Here is a 20,871-nt window from a genome sequence, read left to right on the forward strand (position 1 = left end):
AAATGTTTCGCCTGATTGTACAGAATGCATTAGTTAAAAAAAATATTTTTGATCTGACCACCTCAAATATAATTAAACGAAAAAGTCGTAGTTCCAAACAAATTTAGCACATATGTTATAATCGCTAACCAAGTTCTTTCGTTTCCCTACACAATAAAACTAGTTGTGCTAAAATCGGACCATAATCAAAAGAGCAATTTGAAAAATGCATTTGAAGTGAACAGAGCAATTGTGGTTTCAGAAATTTAAATCATGCAAAAGTTCGGATTTTGCTACGTTTAAACTGATATTAAAAATCGTGGTTTGGGGATCATCCATAAATGACGTAGAATTTTTTGAGTGTTTTTATCCAATGATGATAAAATTTTGAACACACATCATTCAATACATGTGAAATTTAGGAAAAATATAAATGATCAATATTTCAAACATAAATTTGTGAGGTTTTGTTCGGCTTCCAGCCACTGTGCGGCGTGCGATCATTTTTTGTGTATCCTCTGTGTATGCGTCATGGGAATGAAATATTATCAGTGCCTGGCTGCGGTCGTTGAAAATATTGTTACCGAAGAATTCGACATGATATGAAACGCAGCAGCTGCTACGATGTCAGAATGCAAACTGACGATTTTTATGGGCCTCTTTATAAGTATGTCGCAGTTACTGTTATTACAAAGGGGCAGTCCTAGCAACGCTCTCTCGTTTGGCCGAATAATGCGGATCAATCATGACGCAGATAATTACTGCTTGCACAAAATCCATTATTTCTGTTATTTTTTAGTAATTGTTCATTCGAGGGAGTTAGTTACATAATTGTTGAGCATGTTTCCAATCAGATAGCGCAAACATCTATTTTGTTTATTCACTGCAACGGTAGATATTCATGATAAAAAATCGGGTAAAATTACTGCCAAAAATTTTGAAACGGGATCGCCGTATTGAAATGTTGAAATGCACATACTTGAAGTTAAGTGTAGGCGGGTATTCGAGGTCACTAATTATTAATCCGTTTTAAGATTTGCAAAATTATAAATGGTGGATTTAAAGTGAAGGGCAAAAGTTAAATATGACGGAGTCGAAACGGCAGACTACGATAAAGAAAGAAGCTACGATTCGTCAAAATGTAGATCTAGGGGTTTTCGAAATCGTTTATTAATAATTAAAAAAGAAAAAAATAGGGTAATGCACCATGTTTCTATTATCACACTGCGCATTTGAAGTCCTGGGTTTGAGCAACATCTACCATCTTTGTTCAACGCAATGACGCAAATGCGAACATTTTACTATTTTCAGACAGATAACTTTTATAATTATATTGGCTCCTAAATACGAAGCTAAGATGTCGAGACCTATTTATATGCATTCCATCGATCGTCAGCCGAGTAATTTATGAAATAGTGCAACATGTCCATAATAGGGCAAAAACTTGATGGCGCAAAGAACGGTGTTACAGAAGTGGCCCACTTTTGTTCACAAGCGCCGTATTTTGCATATGCATCCCACGTCAACACAATGTAAATAATGGGCCAAAATCACTGCATTTCGAAAGATGTATTCGGAACCTAGCATATTGCATATTTACCTAATTTGATTCGATGAGGATGTGCGTCATCGCTCGTGGAAAGTAAGCGCGCCTTTTAAAAGTTGTAATGAAATGCATGGTTTGACATAGATGTTACTAGCACTCCAAAAATTTCGAGTGATCCACTTCTGTCTACAGCACTCTACCCATAACGTATGCCGAATAAAATTTGGACAATATTCAAAAGGCAATTTTTTTGTAGAAAACCATTTATTAAATGTTCTTTCTGTATGAAAACATTTGTCAGCTTATTAACTTAATGTAGAAAAAAAAAATTAAGCCCATTCGAGAAGCTTTATGATAGTTTACAGGAACTTTTTGCAAAGGAGTCAAAAAATTGATGTTGGCATATTCTTAATTTCTTTCTTAATTTTAATTATCACGTTTATTTGTTTTAGGTCGAAAATTATTGGCATATACTCTCTGCTTCAAATTATTCCAGAAATCCTCATTTGGGCGAAATTTTGGTACATTTCGAGGTTTATCAGCCTTTGGTACAAAAAGTATGTCTTAATCCTCCAATGCGCCAAAACTTTTTTTTGGCATAATAGCTAGGTGCCAGATTGGGCGTTCGCTGCCATTTCGTTCACATGGTATCTCCTAGCGGGTCTAAATTAACACTGGATGTTTAAAATAAGTGTGCCTAGAGTATGACGTTTAGTATGATGCCTTGCAACCGGTTGCATTTTTGTTTTAATGCTGGAAGCGTTGTCCAAATTTCATTCCGCATACGTTATTTTAAAAAACAACATGAATTGAAACAATTTTGAAGACAAAGTAGGAAGTTTCCTATTTATTATAAATTTAATGTAGCTCGTGCAGCAGCTTCGGTCAATGCGTGTTTTGAATGTTATCGATATTCACCGTTCGATACTGGTATTTTCATGATCAGGATAAATATTACTCCTCCACGGTCCTTATTTTTTTAAAAATTATGCACTTTTAGCTTCGAATGTGCCCAAAGCAAAGCACTGTTATACACACTAGTGTGATAACACAACATAGTCCAAATTGGTAATAAACCTGTACTTTTAAACGAGAGGGCGGGTTTGGTGAAGCGGGATGATGACATGAAATCGATTTTCCTCTCTCATCTGCAAACACTCTACCCTTCCCGATGATTTCCCGAGCTATACCTGGCGGTAGTAATGTGCAGCCACAAAAGTCAAGCACTAAATTATACATGAAAAGAGAGGGCTGTTTTAAAACTTTAAGCTCGGGATAGTAGAAAAAATGATTTATAACTATAACCTTTTTTTCAACAGACACATATAGGTAGTTGTCGATTAAACTTTTTGTACCTACAGTCAGATTTAGCACAGTAATAATCTCAAAACAAACAAGTTTAGTGGTGGATCAAAGCATTGCTACTGATAGTTTTTTGTGTGAATTTGCTTGGTACGAATGAAAAAGTGAATCTGTTTTTGGCATGAGTCCAGCTCTACAGGGTTAGCGCCTTGGTTTCAAGGCTCAGCAAAAATCAACAAATTGAAAAGTTTTTTAATCAAATTCTGTATACTGGACTGCAGGATTCAACAGCTTAACTTCAGTAATCTGTTACTCTAGAAACTACCTGTAAGAGTGAATGATTAACGAGAGAATAATGCTGGGATCTGAACTTCAATTTTGTAGAACGTCGTACAGAAAACTAACCATGCTTTGTAAAAATAATTGTCGGTGGGGAAAAATGCGAAGTAGGGATTTTTTTTTACTTCGTAATGGGGTCGATAGCGCTAATGAACAGAATGATAATCATGTCACTTTTCAGCTATTCTTCATTCTTAACTATAATAGGTTCAGAAACACCCATGCCCTGTTTTGAATATAATAGATGCATCAGCAGTAGCCTTTACCTCGATATTAATTGATTTAGTCCACATTCATAATCCTCTTTCATAAATGCTCGAGTAAGAAGAAAATGTAATCCACTTTTCTTTATGTTCTATACACTTTCGGTATCCTCCAAGATATTTTAGCTGCGATGTTAGTTTGAGAAATCAACTCCCTTTCGGAACACGGTGACTGCGGAAATGTAAAATCCAATAGGAAAAAATAGGATTCACTGTGAACGATACGCCTGGATGCTTGCAACCAGTATATGACACCTTGTGGAGTATCGGCATAAAAGTTACTGATGATGGAATCCGACAGATACAGACGAAAGATAACTTAATGTAGCGAAAGGAAGCATGTTTGGCACACATACACACGCGATGTTATCCTTTATGCACCGATCATTGTGGCCAACGTGAAGAATAAAAAATGATACGTTTGAATGTTCGGTTGAAACTTTTCAATTGGTGATATATTTATCTTCCATGATATCCAGCTTTTACGTGCTATAATGGCGGTCTAAATTATTTAGTTCGTAGGGTAAACAGGTCTAATACGCCCCCCTTAAGCAAAAATAGCTATATTTCACCATTGGACACTATGATCTCCGCACCAATTACTCTAATTTATTGTTATATTAGTTAGGGCATTTTCAGGAGCGTTTTATTTTATATAGGACTTGCAAAGTAGAACTGGAACTGAAACATTCACATCCCCAGCAGAGCGTTTTGTTTTATTATTTCAAACAGTTTTGTTTCAAAGCTTAAAACTGTTGTACGACGCCGTTCTATTTGTTGCTGATTTTAAAACACGTTTAGAACTGTGTTTTAAATACATGCAAAGTTTTCAGCACAGACACTTAGAACCGATAGACTGGGGAAAAATAAATTTGAATGCAGTAACGCTGAAGGCATGGCTAGACATGAATTTTAAACTGAATAGAACTGCTGCTGGGGACAGAAAGTTCCAGTTTTAAAATTTTCAGTTTTATATTATAGAACTGTCAAAATTATAAATCTAAAACTGAAACACTCCTGAACATGCTCTTAGGAATTAGCACCCCATTCATTTTTGTATTAGAACATCCTGATACAAGCATTATTAAACATTTTTCAAAGATACCTAAATTCTAGTTTTTTCCTTCACCCAGGGCAAAATGCCCGCGGTTACAGTGTAATATGCCCCACAACAAGAGGATGGTATGCCCCACAGCAATTGGTGAGTATAAAGGGCGAACACGAAATTAGTGCGACACCAAAAATGTCATGCCAATTTTCTTATAATGTTTAAAATCAAACCAAAATTTTAGGGTAGTTTTATACATATGTTTACTTCAAAAATCAAAAGAAAACGCATTTTCGCTTGATGCCCTCCATCAAAGTCTTTACAGTGTCATCCGGTACCAGTTTCTCAGTTTTTTTTCCATTTTCTTAACATGTCCTTCTCGTCTTTGACTGTCTTCTTGCTCTTCCGAAGTTCCCGCTTCATCACTGGAGACGGTTGAATGGTGAATGTTCAACATTTTTCCCAACTGCCGGTGCGACAGGTGAGGAAATTCCAGGTGTTTGGAAAGAATTTGTTCTCTCGACTCGCATCGGTTCACCTTCATTTTTGTTGAATCGAAAAACACGACTTCGAGTTTGACAGCATGTAAACTATACACATCAATGAGAATGTGTGCAAAATTTGGTTGATTTTACCCAATGGTAAAAAAGTTATGCCCTGTTGAATGTGTCGCAATAATTTCGTGTTCGCCCTTTACCCCACAACGATGGGTGGGGCGTTTCAGCCGGTGATAAGCTGTTGTGAATGCATGAACTACGAACTACACGCACACATAGTTTTAACCAAGCTAAAAACTAAGATAGTACCTGTAATATTATAGTAAGCTACTTGAAATAGTTCTTCCAAATCCGACTGTTTCTAATTGGTTGTAATGCTAATGGAAAAAGTGGGAGCTTACATCAAAATAGCTCTTTTGAAACTTTTGTGAATATTGTTTTGCAACATATTAAAAATACCAAACTATGTACGTTGATTTCATGAAACGATACTGTTATCAGTCACTTCTACTTTTTAGATAATTCAGGAATCCTGGGAATTGAAGAGGGGCATTTTGCCCTGTTGGGGCGTATTATACCCTTTTACTCTAATGCGTATAATATCCCGTTTTTGACAATATAGTTATTTAACTTGTTGTTTACGCTATTATGGAACGTAAAACAGCTGGATATCAGCTTCGTTTTTGAATGAATTCAAGCTCAAGCTTCGGGGTGCAAGCAGTTTTTAAATTTTCGCACGAACTTATTTTCATTATCACTTGCTTGACAACTAAAGTCAACATCTGCTCTATTTTCTTCTCGTTATAAATATAATTTCATCTTGCTGTTGCAAGATACACTTCATATATCCTCAATATGTCTTTTTATAGTTGAACTGAGAGGTTAGAGCAGAATAGGTAATTACTAATATATCAATTCAGAAAAGGCAGAAATCTCGTCCCAATTCTTTGTTTTTGGCTTATATACTATGTCGAGGTTTCAGAATAGATTAAAACATATTTTGTCGCAGCTGTAAGTCGCTCTTATACAAGATGTTTTGGGATTCTTCGCTGTTTTGCAACTCTTTGGTTCGTTATATCACAGAGAACAGGCGTCTATCTTCAGCATTCAACTTGTGTAAAGTCTCTAACGGTTTCGAAGGTAGTTGGGATATCCAAACCAGGTGCGCTGCTGTAGTCATGTTTTTTTGTGGCTGAGCTCGACAGAATTGACAGCGGTTATTCCTCTACCCAGTCAAACTAGTCCGGAACCGGTTCGGACTTCCAGCATGAATTCCAGCTCAAATGCATCAACCGATAGAGTCGGAATCGGTTGGTTTTCTGTGAGCAAGATTCCATGTCGTTGATTCCATACTGAATCCATTCAGGATTTCTAACCGGTTCCGGAATGGATTTGATGGATAGTTGGGATAGGTTGGTGTGGCGGCGCTAGTGTTTATCGTATATTAATTCAAATGTTTACACACGTTTTTTAAATATTTTTGTTCGATCATGGATGTCTGTTCTCCGTGGTTATATGTCCAAAAAAAGCATAAAGGGTATCCCACTTCAAATGTCATCACGAAAAAAAACACTATAATAACCTATTGGGTATTTTCTCTTAAATATTCGAATAGAAGTAGTTCAGGGTGTGTTGTTTACACTGTATTTTTATCGCCGTCAGTTTTTCGAAAACTGGAAAAAATGGCGTCACTCGAAAATGCATTTATCTTTGCTAATTAAAAAAATGCGTAACAAGCGGTTTGTTCTTAGCTCAACTCTCTCATTAGGACTTCGTCCAAATAACTCGAAATCATGCAGTCAACGGCGAGTCGTGTGATTCAACGTTACAACTAAACTCTGAGCATCAAACGGCAGGATAAATGCGGTCAGAATAAATGTTCTGCTAGTGATCAGGAACACAAGCGTGTAGTGAAAGCGTTTAAGTGGAATCCCAATGCTTCTGTCAGAGATGTGGACAAAAGTTTAAACCGGCCAAGTCTGTCGTTCACAGAGCAAAGAACCGGGGGGACTGCATACGTACAAAGTGCAGAAGGCTTCAAATCGTAATGAACGGCAAAAGGCGGTGGGAAAGTCATGGGCCGGAAAATGTACGCCCAGTTGCTGACGAAGCTACATTTTCTCATCATGGATGCTGAGACTTTTGTGAAGACGGACTTCCTCTAGCTTCCGTGGCTACTATCCTTCACCGCTCAGAACAAGTTTTATGTTCCGGAGGAGATGAGGAAGCATAAACTTGAAAAGTTTGCAAATAAATACATGATTTGGCGTCTGCTTCCTTTGTTAAAGTTACACGAGGGCCCTACGATCACTGACGAACCGACGTGCCACACGGAACAAAAAATGCGTCAGATGTTGTCCTAATTGTTTAAATTAAAAATATTAATCTGTATAAAATAGCGGCATCTGTATAATATTCACGTCTTCGTCCATAAAACAACAGTACGCAAAATTCCAAGTGTGTCGACATTGTACCAGGTATGCTAAAATGAAAAAAAATTATCTTTTATCAGGCACGTAGCCAGAGGGGGGGCTAGGGGGCTAAAGCCCCTCCCGAAATTTTTCAAAAATAAATTTAATAAATAAATAAAAAATTTCTTGCTCATTTGGTTTGAACAAATCATTGAGAAAAACTTGAAGAAGGCTATTTCTAACCACCAAAGGCAATGATCACGAAATTCAGTGTGCTTTATGTTTTTGCTCGAGCCAGTGCGAAGCGAACGACAATGAACGACTATAATTGTTGCTGTAGTAATCTGTCGAGATCAGTGAGTAGCAAAAGCAAAAAGTGGTGCTCCAGCCAAATACGGTGATTATAAAATTATTGTTGATTCGCATAGGACCGACCATCCATAATGTGGAACATTTCCTGAAGGTGTAAATGGAGGTTAGACTTTCGGAAGCCGCCTTTATCGGGTTTTACCATGGCAGGCATTTAGCGCTCAACAAATTAGCCCAAACGAAACCATTCATTTCGAACAACTTGTGTGTGACAATGCTATAATTAAGATCCTCCTATATACGGACGATGAGAAAATCAATGTTGCGCTACAAGATCGGATACCGCTTACTCGCAGAATAATGTCACATTTGGGAGAAATGGAATCCATTAGGAAGGGCAATTATTGAGGGCGAGAAGCAAGGAAGAAATTAGATATTCGCGAACAAAAATACAGCAACTACAATAATGACACGGAAATGTACAATAGCGAGATAGAAATGAACAACTCCTCTCCAAGACATAGTTGGTGAAGAAAAAAATATTTCCTGGCCTCGTAAACAGGTTTCCACATGCAATGGCTAAGCTCTTGCACGAGATCTGCCGGACAAGCATTTAAAGTCATTTTTAATGTTTACATACGGAAATATATAAAAGACCCACGACCCCGTTTGTTAATTTTAAATGATAAGTTTTTGAATTGCACACAATTCTGAATTTTTGTATTAGGTCAGTGCACACTGTGCACTCTGTACTCTGTATTTTGCTACACATAAAGTATTTCAATTTGTCTAAGAACGATTCAGCTGAGCAGACAGTTTTTGTTTCACGCCATTTTAACGCAATACCATTAATTTCATTCTCACGAGGAATTCGTTCCGTACTAATACACTGTTAATCCGTAAATCCGTGATATCTGCAACAAACTTGTAAAAGAAAATTCTTTTAAAAGTGGACGGATCAAAAAGTGCTAAAACAACAGGCAATCACGAAGAGCGACTAAAATGTTGGGACTGATTGAATCTATAAGCCAATAAGTTGGGATAAGTGTTTCGATTTCATGTCTTCAGTATGTGACAGCCTTTCGTTCTGTTTTTGCTCGTCATGGAATAAAATGAGAGAAAAAATGTAAGATAAATAAGAGAGAAAGGCAAAAATATGCCAAAGTCCAAAAAAGTCAATTTTCGTCAAAATTCTTTTTTCGAGATTTCATCAAATTTCAACGTTTCATGCATTTTAAAGTCATTTGACATCAAAAATGCAAATGAGATTTTGAAATTTTCCCCTGAGATTGTTTCATTTCAGTTTATATGGGAATTTGCTGTGTGGTCGCACTCTTCAACCTGTAACTCCGGAACCGGAAGTCCAACCAATAAAAAAATTTAATAGTAGCCGATGGGAAGTTTGTGCAAATCGGTTCAGCCATCTCTGATAAACAGAGGTCACATTTTTTTCCACATACACACGTACATTTTCCGATTTCAACGAACTGAGTCCCTCTGGGCCGGGATTAGGTTGACGATTTTTAGAGTGATTGCATAACCTTTCTATATGAGAAAGGCAAAACATGTGTTTTTCTCAGGATTGTTATGATTACAACATGATCTGTATTATTTAAATTGAGAATTTCATAAAGTTGAGTTAACGCAAACTTCGGATGAAGTCACAGAACCAGTAATAGTAGCAAGACGCCTGATCATGAAAATAGGAGTTGAACCTATTTTCCGCATCTACAAATCGCTTGCCTTATCAGAAGATTTGAAGCATATTTCGACAGTCACTTTGTTTGGACATTCTTTGCAGCGGTAAACTTGGATTTCACACTGATATATTCCTACCCTTGGAGACAACCTTGACGTTGGTTTCGTTCGCTTGATTAGCAAATGCGTGTAAAGTTTCGTGAGACGGGTTTTTAGATATTTTTCTACTCATTCCAACTTAGAGTCTTCTACACCTTGTAAAGGTGTAGTCTAGAATGCATAGCATTTTCAAATACTTTGAACTCTTGAATATTCATTTTTGTAACTAGAGAAATTTCTAATTTGTAAATTAATAATAATCAAATTTAATTCGTCGATGGACTATAGCCATTCTTGTAACAGAAAACATATTTTTAGGGTTTTGTAGTGTCTATTGTCTTAGTTTCGGAATTGTTTTCACTAAGAACTTTTTACAATTACGTTCAGTTTCCCTTGACTATCTCAACTCATCAGAATTAATACATTTATGCAATAATTTTTAAGCCCCTCCCGAAACAAAATCCTGGCTACGGGCCTGTCTTTTATGCATGTTAAAGATCGTTTTTCCAGCTTTTTATTTCGTTTCGTATGCACTATTTCACAAAATTCCGCTGAAAGAACAAAAAGTAACAGAATATATGCATTTTTAATGAATTCTGAATACTATTTTGATAATATATACGCGAACGGAGGTCTTAGTGGAATGTATGTAATATTTCAAAGGTTTTCTTCCATTCAATTCCACTATGTTTAATATGAAACATAGTGGAATTAAATGGAAGAAAACCTTTGAAATAGAGGTGGGCGTAGCGTAGTTGGTAAATCGATTGTCTTGTACGCAGTGCGCCTGGGTTCGGGTCCCGACCCCGCACATAGGGTTAGAAATTTTTTATAAGAGATTTTTCTAACCCGAAGAGGCTTGAAACCTCTATAATCGAAATAAAAAAAACCTTTGAAATATTACTATTTTGATGCATATTACCACTACATATGCAGCGGAGTGTTTCAGTTCTAGATTCATAATTTTGACAGTTCCATAAAATAAAACTGAAAATTTTAAAACTAGAACTTGCCTACCCCCAGTAGCAGTTTTAGCGGGTATTCTAGTTAGTTTAAAATTCATGTCTTGCCATGTCTTCTGCGTTACTGGATTCAAATTTATTTTTCCCCAGTCTAAGGGTGCTTACAGAGTAGCGGCGAGAAGCTGAGCTGGGGCTGGGATTAACATTAGAATGCGAGATGCGAGAAACTTGCTTGCTGCAAACCTATTTTATAAAGGAGTGTCAAACTAGAACTGGAACTGAAACAATAACAAACCCAGCAGAGCACTTTGTTTTGTTATTTCGAACATTTTTGTTTTAAAGATTAAAACTGTTAGAGAGTATTTACCACGGACACTTAAACCCGATATACTGGAGAATAATAAAGCTGAAGCTATGGAGAGACATGAATTTTAAACTAACTAGAACACCCGCAAAAACTGTTGCTGGGGAGAAGGCATGTTCTAGTTTCAAAATTTTCAGTTTTATATTATAGAACTGTCCAAATTATCAATCTAGAACTGAAACACTCCTGAATATGCCCTAATCGTGTTTTAAAAGGAGCAACAAATAGAAGGGCGTCGTATAACAGTTTTTAATTTTAAAACAAGACTGTTCGAAATTATAAAACAAAACGGTCTGCTAGGGATGTGATTGTTTCAGTTCCAGTTCTGTTGAAACTCCTATATACAATAAAACACTGCTGAACATATGCTCTAAATAATGCTTAACCCTCCGGTAGTCGCGCATATGGCTCAAAGAACGAGCAGCCGCTGGTGCTCTAAAACGATTTTGCTATCTTCCCGAACAGAAAGTAATATCGAAATTGATGGTAGAAACGTTGAATTTTTAACAGTTTTATTTGTTAACAACAACTTTTCTTGTAACATCAATGTACTTATGATGCAGTCCTTCATGCCTCCAAAATCTACAACGGAAAAACAATGTAAATTGATGTTTTTGATTTCAGAATGTATGGGAAAAGATCAGTTTTTTCATTGTTACATTCCTTAACGACCCCCCTTTTTCATAGTAAAAATCAGGTTTACAATGAAATTGGATCTTGAAACAACAAATGTTATTATATTTCCATTGTAAATATTCCAAAATAACATTGTTTTTCGTTTTAATGTAACAATAAAAAATGCTGTAAAAATGTTGTGCATTTCTATTCGGATTTTCAGAGCAGCGTGCCCTCAGTGCACTAGCGCGACTTCCGTAAGCTTAACGTATCATTCAAAAAACTTTCAGTGGTTTACGTTGGTAGCAACTGGGTAGCACCGGTGCTACCTCGAGGGCCCGATAGCACCGTCACGGCCATTTGTCAGTTTTTGTTATGTCAGGTCTCCACCAATCACAGTGCACCAACAAACGCCGATTGCTCTGACACTTGAAGACCGACGAATGTGATTACGGTACACGAAGCATAGTCTTCAAAGGGCGTTTAATTTGTGAAACATTCGTGATATTCGTTAAAATTAAATGAATCTTGTGATAAAATTCTAGCAGTTGAACGGTTGTATTGAGGGTTTGGTGTAATTAGACGGGTATCGAATAGTAACTTGGAATAACGCACAACTATGAGGTCTTTTGCAGTGTGGAGCACGGTACTGCTTCAGGTCGCATTAGTTTTCTTGGTACATGAAGTTTCTGCTGGCAGAGATTTCTACAAAATTTTAGGTCTGCGAAAATCGGCCAACAAAAACGAAATCAAGAAAGCATACAGGTGAGCTGGAGTGTTTGATATTTTTAATATGTACATATAGGGTTTATTGATGCAAATCGGCTGTATCAGAGTATAAAAGTGCTAATCGTACAATTTTTCGTATTCGAATCATTGGGATTGGTTCAAATATTTCACTCTATATAAATTTAATGCCTTTATTAATTATAACGGTGTGAATTTTATTTTCAAAAACTGAGAATATTACAACCTAATGAAACTTTTCCTCAGAATTCATATTTGACGAAGTATATAGGTAAAATATTGACATTTTTTTCTTTCTGAAGAAAACTTGCCAAAGAGCTTCACCCGGACAAGAATCAAGATGATCCAGATGCATCGCAAAAATTCCAAGATTTGGGTGCGGCGTACGAAGTGCTTGCCGACGAAGAAAAACGCAAATTGTACGATCGATGTGGTGAAGAATGTGTCAAGAAGGAAGGTATGATGGATAATAGCGATCCATTTGCACATTTCTTCGGTGATTTTGGATTCGGTTTTGGTGCTCAGGAACAGCGAGAAACTCCAAGGGGAGCTAACATAGTTATGGATCTGTTCGTAACGCTGGAGGAACTGTTCAATGGAAACTTTGTTGAAATTACACGAAATAAGCCCGTGATGAAACCGGCACATGGAACGCGAAAATGTAACTGTCGACAAGAGATGGTAACGCGTAATCTAGGCCCCGGACGTTTTCAAATGATGCAGCAAACTGTTTGTGATGAGTGTCCCAATGTAAAATTGGTGAACGAGGAACGGACGATCGAGATCGAAATTGAAGAAGGAATGGAGGATGGTCAGGAGACTAGATTCTCTGGTGAGGGAGAGCCACACATTGACGGCGAACCGGGTGATTTAATTTTGAAGATTCGAACAGTCCCACATCAGAGGTTTGAGCGACGAGGAGATGACCTATACACTAATGTAACAATTAGTTTGCAGGTTTGTATCTACTGCATCTACTAAGCAAGTGGTGTATAGAAATATGTTCATTTCTAGGATGCTCTGGTCGGGTTTACTCTAGATATAGATCATTTGGATGGTCATAAAGTGACTATCACTCGTGAAAAGATCACGTGGCCTGGAGCAAGAATCCGAAAAAATGGTGAAGGAATGCCAAATTACGAAAATAACAACCTCCGGGGAACTTTGTACATAACGTTCGATGTGGAGTTCCCTAAAACCCAGCTGAGTGATGCTGAAAAAGAAGGTAGAGTTCATATAATTATAAAGCTTAATTTGTCAATGGTTAATAATTTTCGCTTTCCAGACATCAAAAAACTGCTAAATCAGCCATCCGTGAATCGAGTATACAACGGACTTCGATTCTCTTAACTGCGCGGTCTGGACCGTTTGCAATCCACAAGACTTTAGGAACACATTTTCGTAATGTAGAATAATTCGACGAGATGATGGTTAGCAAAACTTGTTCGCTACTATAGTTTGACGCTTGCGGAAACACGAGCAACAATTACAGATTGAGGCTTCTGCCTCAGAGAATAATCTAGCTAAAAAATAGCAACGTTCAGCTTAACTTATTCGTGCAAGCATTTAGGTTTTGAATGAATTCCGATAGTGAACGTGTATTTGTGTTGTATGGGTTGAATGTAAATATGTGCTATAGATTAAACCAATTGGATTGAAAATACATCAATAATGAATTAAAATCGTGCTCATTTTTTGTGTTTTTAATTTTGTATTTGATATACATACCTATATCTTTTAGTTTACATTACACATTTTACATTTTGGCGATTAATCCTTTGTGCCAAACACCGTCGCTTTTTTAATGAAGAGCAACTCCAGCGGAATAGCCCCAGACATTTGCATTTATCGTGTTAGTTCCTCTAACAAGTTTTATTAGTTGAATGCCCAATACAAAATCCAAACTGCCCAGGTAAGTAAAAAAGGATTCTCATTGATATGTGACATTCTAATTAGGGTGATTTAAAAAAAAATAGCTAAACGTCTAGTCTACACATACACAGCCAATACATGAAAATTGCAGACATTCGCCTTCAATTTTTCTTGTCACTATTAATGTTTGTGGTACATATGGTATGTGAAACAATCATTAAAGCGGCCAGGCCAACCGTGCAGCGTACCAAATGAAGATAATTCAAAATTATACGGCAATCAAATGATTTATTTAATGAATGATTTAATAAACGAATTGTTTTGAATCTTGAACAAGGAAGAAACGTGGACAACCGTACCGATCGTTTCAATATAATGGGGGTTTGATAAATCGTTGGGAGTGACTTGGCTATGAGGGTTAATGTCAGTCCTTTGGTCCTAAGGCCCTGGGATGGGGAAGAGGTTATTAAACCTGCCTAACTATAGAGCCAAGGTTATAGCGCCTTTACTCGCTCTCTGGAATAATGATAGAGAAAATTGGCGAAATCGGTTGATTATTAATAAACATAAAAACGAAAAAAAACCCTCAAACAGCCCCGAGAACAAAAAAAAATATCCCACAAAAACGCTTCCATAAAAACAGGATTTCAATGACTTTCCTGTTTAGTGCGTGTGTGTGAGCGCAGCCAAGTGATATTCATACAAATTACAAAGCAGCATTGATATTTTGTGTTCGCGTGTGTTGTTTCACAAATTTCACGAACGCTCGCGATTAACAAAACGATTAATGAGAAGCTGACTGGATTGGATCAAATTAGCTCACAACTGAAGTCTTTTTACTATATCCAAACCCCTTAGTTTCACTTCATTAAAACACCAATACTACCTTCAATAGCCATTTAATTGGGAATTTCCAAGACAATATCAAGACACTTTTCCATGATCCATGAACTCTCCCTTCTTTTGTGTAGCCGGGAATTATTTATTTCTTCGACCATCTCTAATTTGCATGTCAAAAAGTAGTCGGATCATATAGTCCCTCGATTGTGTAGGCTATGTCTAAAAGTATTGAATTAACGTCTTAGGTCCGATTTCTTCACCCTCGCTTAACGCTTAAGCCAGGTTTAAACGGTGAACCTGGTTTAAAAGTTAAGCGAGGGTGAAGAAATCGGCCCTTAGGGTTATATCTACGATCAGTTTGACTGGGATGTATCACAGAGAACAGGTTTAACGATCTATTCAAATGTAGATCCTCTGAGGGGGTGGGCGTAGCGTAGTTGATAAATCGATTGCCAACTACGCTACGGGGATCAAATCTCCTCAGTCTTTCCTAGTCATAACATCTACAGTCGTGATTCGCTGGTTAGACACTTTAACTGGACCGCTTTTCAGTTGGACCTCCGCTAGTTGGACAATTGTCCAACTAAAAAGCGTCTGAATGTTAAAATCTTATGTCAAATTTACTTTGACAATCAATCTGACAATTATTAGAGATGTGAATAGATGCAAATACACTACTAACGTTTCCTTTGGAGGGTTTTTGACATCTGTCAGTCGGTCCAACTAACGAATCAAATTCGTTAGTTGGACAGAGGTAAGGCCCAACCAGCGAATCACGACTGTATAACTCTTTTTATCGGCCACCTAGCTTTACTATATGTTCTAGTAAAATGTTCCAGCACCTGCAATATTTCGAAATTGAAGAAAAATTGTGTGAGTTTTGCCAAATTATTAAGCTTTATATTTTTTTTATTAAGGGTATGATTTTTGAGAGACAAAAAAGTACGCATTCTAAAAACAGTTTTCATGTTGGTGAAATTTATAGTAACTAGTATTTAGTATGGCCTCCGTTAGCATTAATGATACCTGCAAACGTCGGGGCATACTTTCTACGAGGTTTTGTAAGTACTGACAACAATTTTGATCCAAGCTTCTTCAAGGGCTGAAAACAATTTTGCTTTATTTGTGACATCTTCCTTGTCAACTTGTTGATGCATATTATGCGTACTTTATTTTATCGCGTTCTCGGATATACAACTTTCAGCATTACTCGGGCGAGCTCATTCTCTGGTCGAACGTCGGAGCGGAAACGATAGCAGTAGCCGATAGGCATATTAAATTATGCAATGCACTGCGCGCTGCTCTGCACACCTCAACTGGAGAGTACGGCACTCAGTGTTAGTTCTAGTTGAGCGCATACCGTTGCGATGACTCTAGTACCGCGTTGCTTTTTACCGACGGTTCTCAAATTTGGAAAGCCGATTGTTTTGAGCTTCAGGGAACACCTTGAAACTCGGTGTATTTGCACCCGTACACTCTCTTGCTCATTTCAGCGCGTGTCGGAAAGATTTGATTTATTTAGGTACTCGTTGCGCATATAAGATTAAAATCGTCGCTAATTGATTCGTGCGTATTGAAAATGTTGAGTCCTAGTTAGCCCGACGCCATATCGTAACCCTACCCATTTGAAGTAGTCTTTTAAAACGGTTTGTATTGAGGGATTCCATGAGAAACCGGCCGACCGCAAAATATGACCATCGTCGATTCGAACGAAACTTTGCAGGTGTGTTCGCTGTATGAATCTCCATGATATTCTCTGGCAATTGGATCCACTCAAAAAAATTATCACTTACCTATCATATGCAAAAACATATAAATATTTTCCATAACACTTTTCACATAAATGTTATATGTTTCACACATAAAAGTTTTTATTCAATCTAGTTAAAATCACTGTCGACTGCATGTATATATTAAGTGAAATTCAGATACTTTCCATCGGAGTATCATATACGTTCTAGATGAAATCCGTTTCATTTTTATATGATTTTCGTGCGATTTTCAGCTGCATTTAAAATAGCATTCAGATGCTTTTCTTATCAGTTTAAGTAGACTGGAAGATGTAAAATAAATATGCAGACATTGTATTGAATTGAAATTTATTATCTATTCATTTGAATAATTTACAATAACATACCTATTACCTATTATTAGAGCCGCAGCATATTGTTTCCACATCTTTTCCAAATGTGTTGAAGAAACCAGTGAACTCTTTCGCAATTTCCATTAATTCCATGCTTACAGTTTTTTTTCATTTCCGGATCCTGAAATGCGATTTCGTTTTAATGTCATTATTATTAAATAATTCATATACATAGTTATAGCTTGAATTACATTTAAATACCTTCAGTAATTCCGAAGCAATCTGAAAATCTCCGACCGTAATTCGAACTCCTTGTGCTAGTATATATTATAATGCGCCATATTGAATGTTTACTTTTTTCACATCGTACATTCACGTAATAGTCACGTGCTTTATATATAACACTTGAAATATGTGACAATCACATAGAATGTATGTATTGTATACTTGAAAGTCATGGGTATCTTATTTGAAAGTCATCGTTGTAGATGTGAATGTTAATTGCTGCACATGAAACTAATATTATTAGTAGTTTTTAATATTTACATGCTTTCTCATATGAAATGTAAGTGATTTTTTGGCTCAGTGGAATATTTTGATACAAGAGTAATTTTTCAAAAGGGCGTAAACGTTTCTACGTGTATGAATTTCAAATTTTTTTTGTTCGATTACTGTATTTTATACAGCAAAACTATTTGAGAACAAATTACAGGGAATGAATACTTCTGTCCGAAAAAAATATACACTGAAAAAAATGTGTCATTTTTCAAAAAAACAAAAATTTATGATAAAAATTTAAATTGCGAAAAAACCCATTTTCTTAAATTTTTTATTTTCCTTTTTTATTAACGACTTATAGTGAGTCAATCTTTTTCCTTTTTTATATTGTAACGACATATAATTAGTAAGGGACTGGAAGGTGAAGTAAAAAATAAATTTTAAATTTTTTATATTTTGTTACCAAAAACCTAAAGAGAAAAGAAACATTTTGATTGTGATTGCATGATGGAGAAAAAATCGGTAAAATTTTTTTTCTAACAATGACTTCGTACATGTTTTTAAATTTCATACTAATTGACATACAAAATTGTAATTTTATTACAGAATATAATTCTAAGCACCATTTAAAATCAAAATGCATTTAACAAAAATCTTCCAAAATGCGATAGTTTTCGAGATATTTGAAATTTTGCTACTTCAAAAACAATTAATTCGTGTAATTATGCTCTTTTTAAAAGTTATTCGCGTTAACCCATCAAAAAATGTCAAAAATTTAATGTTTATCGTTTTAAAGACGTAAAAGCAACCTTTTTAGTGTATTTGGATCATGGAGAAGCTTTCAATAAAAAAGTTTTCCTAACAACAACTTTTGACATTTTTTTATAATTCTTACTATTTGCAGTCAAAAATACAATTTTCTTTTTGAATATGATTCCAAACGCCATTTTAAATCGAAATGCTCTTAACAAAAATTTTCTAAAATGTAGTAGTTCTCGAGATATTTTAACTTTTGTTTTAACAACACAATTATTTTGTTTTATTACGACCTTTTCATTAATTAGTCGCGTTTCTCCATCAACAATAATAGGTTTTTCAAAAGGCCCGTAAACTTTTGTGCAACTTTCTCTTTGACATCAAGGCGATATTGTAAACCATTTGAAAGTTACATGAAAGCAACCAAAATATATTTCAACCATAGGGTCTGTTGATTAAACTATATAGCTGAATCATATGTTGGTTGTTATCCGGACAGAAAACGAAAACTGCACTGAGAACCCCAAATAGTGTGCGTGCTGTAGTTCACCGAACAAGATATCGCGGATGAGTCTTGATAATGATCCAGTTCATATTGTCACGTTATTCAGAGTAAAAAAACCGTTAGTAACGAAAAAATAGTAGATCACGATAAGGTGAAGAGAATTTACGAATACCACGATAAAACTGTTGATATCATGAACATTAGTTACATTACTCTTTGAAAGTAAGCTATAAAATAAAATATCATGATAACATGAACAGAAATTACGAAAATCGTGATTAAGATCCTGAAATCATGAACAAAAATCACACAACTAATGACAAAAATATCTAAAATCTAGACAAATACTATGTTCACACTACCATTTAAAACATGTTTTAACGCTATCTTGATGACATATTTCTTGTTGCTAATTATTATAAAACGTTTCAACCCTAGTTTGAACATAGTATAAGATCCTGAAGTCATGAACATGAACTATTCTATTCATGACTAAAATATCACGATAACGTGAACGGAAGTTACGAAAATCGCGACTAAGTTCCTGAAATCTTCAACACAAATCACACAACTCGTGTCACAAATATTTAAAATCTTGACAAAGATCCTGAAATCATGAACATGAATCACTCTACTCATGACTAAAATATCACGATAACATGAATAAAAATTACGAACATCGCGACTAAGATCTTGAAATTATGAACTTGAATCCCGCTAACTTCATGAGAATTCACAAGAATCGCGAATAAGCTCTTGAAATCATGAACAACGTTTAACTGTCGACTGTGTATTCCCAAATCATGAACAAGAATCACAACAAACCCTAAACATGTCCAGGGAACAACAACAGTAACCTAACTAAACATTCTAATGTAACGCCATGTGTATATTCGGGGCGAACTGGTTTTTAGGAAACATAAATACCCGGATAGAATTTTACAATAGCATTTACCCTACAAACAATCATAAAACAATAAATATTATAATTATTACTGTTTCAACATTGTTCGATACCAAGTTCTCACAGTAGATTTACAATAAAATTTCATGTAACAATAAATTTCACTGTTCAGCAAAAAGCTGATACAGTGCATTCACATTAAATTTTACTGTTTTCGAGAAAAAAATGCATGGAGAAAAATTGATTTTTTTAATGTTAAGATACATAACCACCCCCCTTTTTCACTGTAAAAGTCTATTTTACATTGAAATTTACTGTAAAAACGTTAAAGTTTATTGTTTTTGTATTGTAGCATAACACTAAAACTTACTGTAAATTATTGTAAAATTACTGTACTGTCACAGTGAAAATCATGGTTTTGTTACTGTACATTTCTATTCGGGTAGTTTCATGAATACGAGGTTTATTATTAATAATTTCAGAAACTTGGTCACGGTTTTCGTAAATCGTTCAGTTCACGAAATCATGACCTTTGTTCGTGAATTTATGTCAGCTACTGATGAGACGAATTCGAAACACAAGCATTCGACTTATCAAATATTCACGGTTCGTCAATTGTTTTGAATTTTCCTAAGTACACATCTTATGCTTATGTTGATGCTTATGTTGTTTTGAATTTTCCTAAGTAGACAGTATTCTTTATACAGATTTTTTAAGTAGCATGCAGTTCCACCAAGTCATAGATTTCAGTCATTAAAAACCAGCTTACAAGCAGTCTATGATCTCATTTGGTTGACTTCAAACCATTTATATAAAAATACGTTTATTGGTAATTTTTGATAAAAAACATTTTGCTGCTGGAGCATTCTTGTACTGAGATCATCTGGATTACAAGCGAATGTCACAGCCATTTCCACATATCCTTTTATGTTTTTTGAACCATTATGCTACATTTTATTTTTCGGGTTGCTTGCAGTACTGGCAAGGATAAATTAGGGTTACCAACCGTCCTTATTTTAAAGGACATGTCCTTAATTTAGATGATTTGGGAAAGCGTCCTTAATTTTACTTCAAATGTCCTTAGTTTTAATCTCAATTCATGTTATATTTGAAATCAATTAGATTAAATTCTCTCAAGCGAATGAAACATTTTACACTCCATTTTAGTTGTTCACTTCCTTATAGTCTTTTGATTTGTTATGTTCAGATTAATGATTCAAAAACATTGATTAAT

General features: G+C 35.7%; 2 protein-coding genes across 6 annotated transcripts in view; one reads left to right on the top strand and one right to left on the bottom strand.

The window, feature by feature from the left end:
• LOC131681475 (uncharacterized) overlaps positions 1 to 3,718 on the bottom strand; it is a 57,590-nt gene extending 53,872 nt beyond the window's left edge. For 3 of the 5 annotated variants that reach the window (XM_058962287.1, XM_058962285.1, XM_058962286.1), the window contains exon 1: positions 3,433 to 3,717. In XM_058962287.1, coding sequence (XP_058818270.1) covers positions 3,433 to 3,459 — 27 coding nt within the window. In that variant the 5' untranslated portion in view covers positions 3,460 to 3,717. Of the gene's footprint in view, positions 1 to 3,432 lie in introns of all 5 variants that reach the window. The other 2 variants (XR_009303934.1, XM_058962284.1) reach the window with 1 other exon arrangement.
• An 8,120-nt stretch (positions 3,719 to 11,838) lies between these two features.
• Positions 11,839 to 13,861, top strand: LOC131681476 (dnaJ homolog shv-like). Its single transcript, XM_058962288.1, has 4 exons — positions 11,839 to 12,197; positions 12,482 to 13,136; positions 13,194 to 13,404; positions 13,465 to 13,861. The coding sequence occupies exons 1-4, from the start codon at positions 12,052 to 12,054 to the stop codon at positions 13,527 to 13,529; spliced, it is 1,077 nt and encodes a 358-aa protein (XP_058818271.1). The 5' UTR covers positions 11,839 to 12,051; the 3' UTR covers positions 13,530 to 13,861.
• Positions 13,862 to 20,871: the final 7,010 nt, after the last annotated feature.

Source organism: Topomyia yanbarensis, chromosome 2 (assembly GCF_030247195.1).
Source record: "Topomyia yanbarensis strain Yona2022 chromosome 2, ASM3024719v1, whole genome shotgun sequence".
NCBI lineage: Eukaryota > Metazoa > Arthropoda > Insecta > Diptera > Culicidae > Topomyia > Topomyia yanbarensis.